Raw genomic sequence first — 10,000 nt, forward strand, 5'->3', positions numbered from 1 at the left:
TGTCTCTTAACCCAAAGAAAACCAAATATATGGTCATAACAACAAGACAAAAACGCCAGCATATTTGTTCAGCTGGTCCTGCTTTAATGATAGATGGTGAAATAGTGGGAAAAGTCGACCATCACAAACTGCTGGGTGTTAATATTGATAACAACTTGTCTTGGTCAACCCACATAGAGCAACTTAGTAAAGTGGTGTCAAAGAAAGTGTATCTCTTATCTAGAATTAAAAACTTCCTGAACTGCCACACCAGAAAGTTATTCTTCATTGCTCATATTCAATCTGTTATTGATTACGCATCCACTCTATGAGACTCAGCAAGTGAAAATTCCTTAAAACCACTTAGCAGATTACATAAAAGAGCGCTAAAAGTAGTATTACTAAAGCACACTACCCTCACAGAGTTAGACTACATACATTTAGGGATCTTACCTCTAAAGTCAAGACTGCTTTTTAACAAAGGAATCTTTATGCATAAAATTATATTCGAAACTCTACCCCAAACCATTTGTTCAAAGTTCTCTTTGAAGAATTCTCACCACCTTATGAAATTTAACACTCCTCTTCCTAGGATAGACTTATTTAAGTCTAGTCTAGTTTATTCCGGTGGCTGTCTCTGGAACGCTCTTCCGAATGCCTTACGGGAAGCTACCAGCACAGATTCTTTCAAAAACAAATATATATCCCATTTAATGAAAATAGTATATTCTTGATTGTTATGTCCTTTGGGACACAGTTACTCACTTTTGATTTATTGTTTTGTTTATGAAATTATGATGTTCTGCATAATATCCATTGTCTTGCAGAGTTGATGTACTATTGCATAATATTCTGACTCTAATTGACTTGCACATTTTTGCTTTGCACCTTGTCATGAACATTTATAAACTACAATGTTTCATATAATGCGCTTATGTACATAAACTTATACTGTTTCACTAATTATGTATGTATGTAGTAGTAGTTATTATAGTAGATTTAGTCCCTCTTTAGGGCGAGGGCCAGATGCAAAAAAGTATACCAATGCTTATTCTGTTACCCTCGTAAAATAAAGAATTGTCATTGTCATTGTCATTGTCATTGTCATTGTCTCTCTCTCTCTCTCTCTCTCTCTCTCTCTCTCTCTCTCTCTCTCTCTCTCTCTCTCTCTCTCTCTCTCTCTCTCTCTCTCTCTCTCTCTCTTACGCTCTAGCTTCTTACTGTGTAACACGTCTTTAAACAGACATTTAATATTGTCGTACCGTTAATTCGCCCATGGCCCAAATTCTTTCTTGACCACCCTTGGTCAGTTTCGCATATAATTTTCGTTGCTTGACCATTTCATACATCGTAGGCGATTATACCAAGAGGAAAATAATGAAAATCGCCGTGCCTGCCCTGCACTCGTGCTCTCCGAGTTACAATCGTCATAAAAAAATTACGACTGGAGTCTGAATTTTGATATAAAAGGGGAGGCAACCCGCTTTCGACACAGTAGTGACTCCCTTTGGCTGGACCTCCTTCAGTTTTGTTTTTCTTGGGCGCGGAAGCTTTCAACATGAAGGTGAGGCTTTATTTGTTGCAACTTTTTGTTTCCTGTGCCATCATTCTTACTTCTTGCTTTTTTTGTTTGTCTGTCTTTCTTTTCTTGTTCTTCTTCTTTCTATTTGTATTTTTGATCAGTTTAGAATGTTTTAGATAGCCAAATAGGTTGAAAACAACCAAACAACTCCATTTATTTTCCATTCTTTAGGTTTGTGACTTTATCTTGCTTTATGTATTTGACTGTTGTCCAATGAAATGTTGTTGTTGTTATGTTTTGTTTGTTTGTTGTGGTTGTTGTTGTTCTTGTTCTTTTCTATATGGTTTCTTTTTTTTTAGATTTAATCCTCGTTTTATGTTCGTCATGTACACACAGACAGACACACAAACACTCATACAGACACAGACACATACAGACAATCATATAATTTACTTGTTTTCGCCTTGCCAGATTTTGTCAGGCTGTTTGCTGTCACTGTGCGTGGTTGGAGCATTGGCTGGCAGTATCCTTCTGCCCCTGGCCAACCAAGCTGTTGGAAAACAAGCTGTCCATGCTTCTGATGCTACGAACCAAGTGAGTTGTACGCATTTTGTTTGTGTATCTATAGACGTTTCAAAGATGATGGCACGGCCACTCGAACTGCCTGTCTGCGCGCCTGACTTCGAACAGTTCAGAGTGCTTATCTACACAAACAAAATTAATGAATATTTACAATCACCAATTGCATGACGTCTCTGTTGGAAGATACCGTGACTGTTATGGATTTCTTGTGTATTTGAATTTTGTAATGAAGTAAATCTGGAACATGCGTATACGCGTCTCCTGTTTGCCTCGTTCTTTAATTTCCAAACGTCGTTATACAGGGTGACCCCAAAAAAAGAGTACCCAAACAAAACGTCATAAATTGAACAAAAATAAAGCAATCTTCATAACATTTATTTACACACACAAGTCGCCTCTGCATGATTTGCACAAAAATATTTAGCGTTCTAGCTTGTCTTTCAGGAAAGTTATGCTCATTCTACAGAACATGCTCCAAATGGCCTCCGTGCCGAATCAGGCAAACTTGAACTCGCCGCGCAAAGTTATCAATCACCCGCACACACTCCTGTTGCGAGATTCCGCGAATGGTTGTTGTGATGGCTCACTTGAGTTCTGCGATTGTCTGTGGGTTGTTCCTGTAGACGTTGTCTTTCAGGAACCCCCAAAGATAGAAATCTGGGGGATTTAAATCCGGGGGAGGCCATTTGGAGCATGTTCTGTAGAATGAGCATAACTTTCCTGAAAGACAAGCTAGAAAGCTAACATTTTTTGTTGAAATCATGCAGAGGCTACTTGTGTGTGTAAATAAATTTTATGAAGATTGCTTTATTTTTGTTCAATTTATGACGTTTTGTTTGGGTACTCTTTTTTTTGGGTCACCCTGTACTAGCGTGTCAATATTTGTTTTTCCATACGTCAAGAACTCGTCTTACAATTTATACAGATGTATGCAAGCACCGTCCATTTCGCTCAGTCTAGCAAAGAAATGAAATTATAAATGAAGGCTGTATGGTGTGACCAGTTCATCAGGCGTGTGGCTTTAGGTCGGGCGTCGGTCATAGACGCATTAAGCATCTTACAGCCTTTTGTTGTCTGGTCGGAAGCCGGTCGTGCGCCCATGGGTAACCCGTAGCGTTTTATTTGTCTTGGCAACAAGGAACACTGTCTGGTAAGCACACTTTAACAAGCGTGACATCCCGTTGCCACACTCCCCATGCTTTTATTCTATTCCCAATATTTTTATAGACACGATCAAGTCACAAAATATGACAACACTGGTAGTAAGAATAAGCCTCTGTATGCCATCATCCTAATGGATAGAACAAAGCGGAGGGGGGGGGGGGGGTTTGGGGGGACGATTTCGAGTTTAAATCCGTTCTTGCACATGCTCCAAAGCGTGTAACATACAATCTTGCACACGTTTGCTTTAGTAGTGGCAAAGAAAGAAAGCGTGTGACATGAACTTTTTTCGATAAGGCAGGCTATTCTTCTCTGCTTTCCTCTGCTTTTCCTTTGTTCGTGTAAAATTAAACAGAAATGATGCTGAGCAAATGGTTTGATATACATAACATTTTAAACGTGTCTTCGGCTAGCCAAGGTTTTTTTCAATCTCGATGGGTTTTTCAGAGTCGATCTTTTAGTTTCAGGCAGGTAGATTCATCAACTGTTTTGATATCGCTTGACGACACTTGTTTTCCCTTTGTCCACAGTTCCGTAATGTGGCCAACGTAGCCCACAAGTACCAGCAGAACGTGGCCGGGAACAAGGACTATGGAAGGACCAACTCCGTCAAGGACGACAAAGCCAACAAAGCCACCAGCGCCCTTCAGGCCGCTGCCTCCGCCTTCGCCCAGAAGTCTGCCAACGCTGACAAGTCCAACGAAGACCAGGCCACGAACGCCCACAAGGCGTCTTCCGCCTCTTACAATCAGCATGTGAGTTACGATTGATAACTGGTATAGGCTTGTAACATGTTGTGCCTGTAATTTTAGTCTGTGAATAAAAATCGACAAGGCCTTTTCCGCCTCCTACAAACAGCATGTGAGTTACGATTGATAAATGGATAAGGTTGTAACGTTTTGTGCCTGTAGTTTGAGTCTGTGAACATAAATCGACGTCGTCATGGTATTTTGGCGTAACTCGTTTTAGACAGATGTTTAGGAGGAGGACAACATTTGATTTTTTTTTATTTTAAAATATAGTTTATATGTGTACCTGGTATGAATAGAATGCAAAAAAATGTTTAATTATGTGTTGTCAGTTGTATTTAAGTACATATTTTTCATGGAGAATGATATACTGCGATTTAGTCTAAATCACACTAACATCAAAATCGCCAAAAATCGAGTTACACCATAATTCCAGGAAGACGACGAAATACTACCTTTTTTATATAAAAAAGTGGAACATGAAATTGTGCGTACCTGATTCTTGTGCACCGTGGCAATGTATGGATGAATTAATTTTGAAGATTGGGAAAGGTACCAGTTAAGACATTTATTTACCAAAACAAAATGCTAGAACATCAGCACACAAAGCAGAGTGTTTGTATGTTTCCAGGTGAAAGGATAATCTTATCCCATTAAATAGCATGGATTTATCTACTATGGTTTAACATTCGACACTGAAAACAACGTATACGTCGTATATCTACTTCCTCAAACAACCCATGGTTTGTGTCCCTGCTTCAGGTTGCCAATGGCTAAACATGAGAAAAAAACCATATGCAACGGCATGAACTGGTTCAGACAAGTTGCATTTGACTAAATCTTAACTGCATTTCTGACGAAGAATGCATAGCCACAGCAAATCAAATTGTCTTCTGTGAGGTCTAAGCATTAATAATTTCGGAAGACTCGTACGAGTTACTTTGCCATTATTGTTTTAAGTTTGAAATTGACGAAGTTACTTTCGTTGCGTAGGGTTGAAAAGGTTAATGAACGAAACGAAATTGTCATCATAGGCTGCCAAGAACAACGCCGCAGCCAAAACAGACCACTCAGACAACACGTGGACCGCTAACCGTAACTACAACAACGGCAACAACCGCAACGACAACATCAACTACGCCTACGACAAGAAGTTCGACCTCAACGACAACCAGGACGGTGCCTTCGTCTTCTCTGATGCCAACAGCGCCAACTCCAACGACAACTTCTACGACCGCAAGTAAGAATCCATGCAGACACAAGCCCTTTTTCACACAGACGTATTGTTGCATTATAAGCCTGAGCTTATATTGTTTCCACATTTTAGATAATGCTAGGTGGTCAGTTCGTTGATTGCTGGCTTGCTTGCTTAGTAAGTTGGTTGATGGGATTTTGGTTGGTTCGTTGGCTGGTTGTGGATGATCAAGTTAAGTTGAAAAAGAACGCCACTTTTGATAAACGTGCTTAACGTGATTTGTTTCTGTGGGCCTGTCATGGTGATATGTGGAATCCAGCACCAATTCAGCGTCCACAAAGATTGTTTGGGGTATTTTGTTAAGGTTTCGTTTGCCTATTACATCAACACACGCAACTGTTTAATGTAGGTCGAGTATTTTGTTTATAAAACTGGGGTATACAATGACAACATTTTTCTGCCTAACAGTTTTGGCTATGACCGCAACATTGACCAGTTTGCTGCCGATGCGTCTAATGCTGACCAACAGTCCAACGCTCGCTCATCCAGTGCAAATCAGAACAGCGCAGCCAATAAGGCGGACCGAGACAACTTTGGCCGCGACGCTGCCAATAACAACCAGCTCTGGGCCAACCAGAGAGCGACTAGCAACAAGCAGGATTCCGCCAAACAGGCCAACAGGGACACGAGTCTTCTGGACAAGAAGGCTTCCGGTTTGAATCAGGTGAGAGTTCATTTTGAAGAAAAATCACTTTGAAATCGTGTGGGTTTGTGTGTGTGTGTGTGTGTGTGTGTGTGTGTGTGTGTGTGTGTGTGTGTGTGTGTGTGTGTGTGTGTGTGTGTGTGTGTGTGTGTGTGTGTGTGTGTGTGTGTGTGTGTGACTATTAGGGTTTAACGTCCTCTTAGACCAACGGGTCTATATTGGGACAGGTATTGGTAATACGCTGAAGATATGGTGTGATACTTTGATTCGAACAAGCCCGCTGTGGCTGTCTTCTTCGACACACCAGCATTGGGTTTGTCTCGTCAAAGTATCGAAATACGATCATGATAATCAGAGACGAGAGATGATGCATGCGTGTCTTCGTGTTTTCCAAGCCCTGAGACTTTCGCTGTGAACGTGGGATCTTTTTCGTGCGCATGTGTGCACACGGGGGTGTTCGGACACCGAAGAGAGTCTGCACAAAGTTGACTCCGAGAAATAAATCTCTCGCCGAACGTGGGGATCGAACCCACGCTGATAGCGACCAACTGGCTACAAAGCCAGCGCGCTACCGACTGAGCTACCTCCCCTGTGTGTGTGTGTGTGTGTGTGAGAGAGAGAGAGAGAGAGCTTGTGTGTGAAGCTGCAGCTAACATTCAGGTCTTGTTGTGTCTCTATTTCAGGCAAACTACCAGAAAAGTGGTAACTTCAAGCAACAGGGAGCGGCCGACAAAGTTGGTTATGGCACTGGGTACCAAGGTGAGGTGCAATAGGCACTTTAGCTTTTTAGATAATATCCTATCTTACGTTACGCATCAACACATGCACATTTATATTTCGTGTCCGTCTATTACCTATGTGATTTTTCTCCGCATGGTCCTGTGTATGTACTCCGCTCTCTCAAGCAAGTGGTACCGTAATCAATTGTGTTGCTGTTCACTAGAGTGCAAAAAAAAAGCCCCTCAGACGATATTGGCCCGCTCGATATAAGAGATATTGCAGACACTCTGTTTTCCTGCTTGTATCTACCACGGGTCAGTTACCGGCACAGGACATCTTTTCTAAATAATCTGACCGTCAGTCGATGCATTCAAGTTATGTTCTTGCAACACCACAAGCACATCTTGATTGAGACGTGTCTTTAAGAGCTCCGACTTTTAACTAACCAATATCGTTGGTTTAAACAGGTTTTTTTTTAATGAAAATACATGTTTACATAGCCATGGCATATATGATAGAGCAAAGGAGTACGCACGATAAATATATGAATGTGCTCCTATAGAATATAATATTACAGTGGCGGACAATATTGTAAAATCATAATATTCGAACCGATCACAACAACAGCTACAATTACATCAATGTTCTTTTTTTCGAAGAAGATCTGTCGCCATATTTTGTTAATCAAATCCCGCCATGAAATAACAAGTAGCCTACGATTATATGTGTGAGCACTTACTGTAAGATTTAAACTTGTTGTGCTCCATTGTAAACATGTTGTTGTATTATCATGTGTGTGTTTAGGAATCAAATGTTGTTTAAACCAACCACAGCAACAAATTCCCCGCCTTAAAAAAAAATTTTAAAAATAAAAAAATAAAAATAAAAATAAACAAGAAGAGCAAACGCTCGATCGAGTCACTTTCGCAGTTCTGAATATTATATGAGGCATCAGATGGACAGGAAGAAATTGCTATTCACAACACAATACAGATGTAAATAATTTGATGTAAAGAATAATCCTATAAAGTTTGAATCAAATCCGATGAATAGTTTCAGAGATATGATATTTCAATTTTTTTCCTTGAAGACATACCTGTGACCTTGAAAAAGGTCAAAGGTCACCAAAGCAGACGTCAAAGTGTAGAGGTCACTGGGAGTCACGTTCACATAAAATTTGAGCCCGGTCACTTTTATAGTTTCCGAGAAAAGCCCAACGTTAAGTTGTGTGTTGCCGAACAGAAAAGGCTAGTTATCTCCCTTGTTTTTCTGATAACGTTCGTAAAAGGCTACAGATGTAAATACTTTGATGTAAAGAATAATCCTACAAAGTTTCAATCACATCCGATGAACTTTGTCAAAGATATAAAATGTCTAATTTTTCCTTTGACACTGACCTGTGACCTTGAAAAAGGTCAAAGGTCAACGAAACCATCGTTAAAGTGTAGAGGTCATTGGAGGTCACGACTAAACAAAATATGAGCCGGATCGCTTTGATAGTTTCCGAGAAAAGTCCAACGTTAAGGTGGTGTCTACGGACGGCCGGCCGGACGGCCGGCCGGACAGACTAACACTGACCGATTACATAGAGTCACTTTTTCTCAAGTGACTCAAAAACCAAATCGGGCAAAAAATATGGGTGGAAGCATCCTGCATGCAACTGAGGTCAAAAAAAAAAAAAAAAAAAAAAAAAAACCACAGCAACAAAACAAGCACATAACAATATATTTCACCATCAGCAGGAAACTTGTCCCCTTACTACCACGGCGACAACCTCCTTGGCCAAGGCGCAGGGAGCTACGGACCCTCCCTGCTGCACCCAGGTAGCGGCGGCCAAGGCTACGGCAAGAACGCTGGGCATGGGGTGTTCAACTATGGCAACGCCCAGGACATCGCCTCCAACAACCAGCTGCAGAACACAGGGGCGTGGGGCGTGCAGGACAACAGTCGGGACACCTTCAACAATGACATCTGGGCCAACGACCAGTACCAAGGCGTGGATGACACCAAAGCTGCTGCCTACAGAGACCACGGTGAGATAAAATAATGTTGTCTGAGTTCTGCGATGATGAAGTGTCATTTCCGTTTGTAGTTATTGGTTCGCTCGTGTTTCTCTTCAAGGATCGTGGTAGGGATCTACAACAAGAATTATCTCGTTCGGAGAACTTTGGTTTGTTTGGTTGTTGTTGTGTGCGAACAAGACGAGTGCATATGTATTGTCATCGATAACTGTTGTTACACGTCATCAAAAAAAGAAGAACAACAGCTGAAAGAAATGTTCCAACGCCACAAGTACAACTGCATTAAGAATAACAGACTTTTGGAATTAATTTCTCATGCGTTCATTTTCTTTGCTCACGTTTTGTAGGCTTCGCCAACAAGGACAACCAAGCCGTTCAGAGTGCCAACCAGGCAGTGAACGACAAGGCGCAAGCAGCTGCCGCCAAGAAGCAGAATCAGGCCAAATCTAACCTTGATGAGGATGTCACCTTGTCCGAGGTTGCCAAGAAGGCCACCAGAGACCGCAAAAGCAGCAGCAATATCTACAAACGCTACTACGACAACGACAACAATAACGGCAACAACTGGGAGCGACTCACATACGACAGAAACCTCGGCGACAACGTGAACGGTTTTGACAACCAGATCCGTCGCGATAAGGCTTTCAAGGTGAGATGTTTCGATGGCACCAGGGAGGGGATGAAGTGGTTCGTTTAGGATTGAATCTAAAGGGGTCAGGGTTGGAAGCTGTATTTTACAAGAAAATGCCGCTGAAGTTCAACTATGTACGTTGCAGTCACAACGGTAATATAGCATCACTATGATAGTGGTTTACGCTTGTGAAAAGTAGAGATTGGAAGACAGCATAGCCTGTGTACATTATTCTGTCACGCATACATGTGAAAAGTAGAGATAGGAAGACAGCATAGCCTGTGTTCATTATTCTGTCACGCATGTGAAAAGTTGAGATTGGAAGACAGCATAGCCTGTGTTCATTATTCTGTCACGAATGTGAAAAGTAGAGAGTGGTGGAACGGATGACAACACATGCTTGTGTTTATTATGCTTGCATACATTGACAGTCATTGTCCTACTTTTCAAGTAACCAAATCAATGGAATGAGTGGCAGGAAATCGCTATTAAAACTTGAAAGGAAAGGCGGGAACACGGGGGTGGGGGGGGGGGGAGGGATGTGGCAGATTGGAGGGAAAGGTCTACCCTCAGGGCTGCATGTCTTTTCGTGATAGCCAAAAAGTCTTGCTGTCGTAAAATAACAACTTGCTAATTTTCCACTATTGTGTCTTTCACAGAATGTCGCCCAGGCCGACAATCTGGTCCAATCCAACAACAGGAAACAAGCCGACGCTGCCTCAGCCAATCAGGCGATA

General features: G+C 41.6%; 1 protein-coding gene across 3 annotated transcripts in view; it reads left to right on the forward strand.

Moving 5' to 3' along the window:
* Positions 1–1,193: 1,193 nt before the first annotated feature.
* LOC138954628 (probable cyclin-dependent serine/threonine-protein kinase DDB_G0292550) overlaps positions 1,194–10,000 on the forward strand; it is an 11,842-nt gene continuing 3,035 nt past the window's right edge. The window contains exons 1-9 of one of the 3 annotated variants that reach the window (XM_070326429.1): positions 1,194–1,543; positions 1,973–2,095; positions 3,775–3,999; positions 5,028–5,233; positions 5,657–5,912; positions 6,575–6,650; positions 8,351–8,644; positions 8,980–9,281; positions 9,923–10,000. The exon at positions 9,923–10,000 is cut by the window's right edge and continues 82 nt beyond it. In XM_070326429.1, coding sequence (XP_070182530.1) covers positions 1,538–1,543; positions 1,973–2,095; positions 3,775–3,999; positions 5,028–5,233; positions 5,657–5,912; positions 6,575–6,650; positions 8,351–8,644; positions 8,980–9,281; positions 9,923–10,000 — 1,566 coding nt within the window. In that variant the 5' untranslated portion in view covers positions 1,194–1,537. Of the gene's footprint in view, positions 1,544–1,606; positions 2,096–3,774; positions 4,000–5,027; positions 5,234–5,656; positions 5,913–6,574; positions 6,651–8,350; positions 8,645–8,979; positions 9,282–9,922 lie in introns of those variants that run through there. The other 2 variants (XM_070326428.1, XM_070326427.1) reach the window with 2 other exon arrangements.

Source organism: Littorina saxatilis, unplaced genomic scaffold (assembly GCF_037325665.1).
Source record: "Littorina saxatilis isolate snail1 unplaced genomic scaffold, US_GU_Lsax_2.0 scaffold_485, whole genome shotgun sequence".
In the NCBI taxonomy this organism is placed as follows: Eukaryota; Metazoa; Mollusca; class Gastropoda; order Littorinimorpha; family Littorinidae; genus Littorina; species Littorina saxatilis.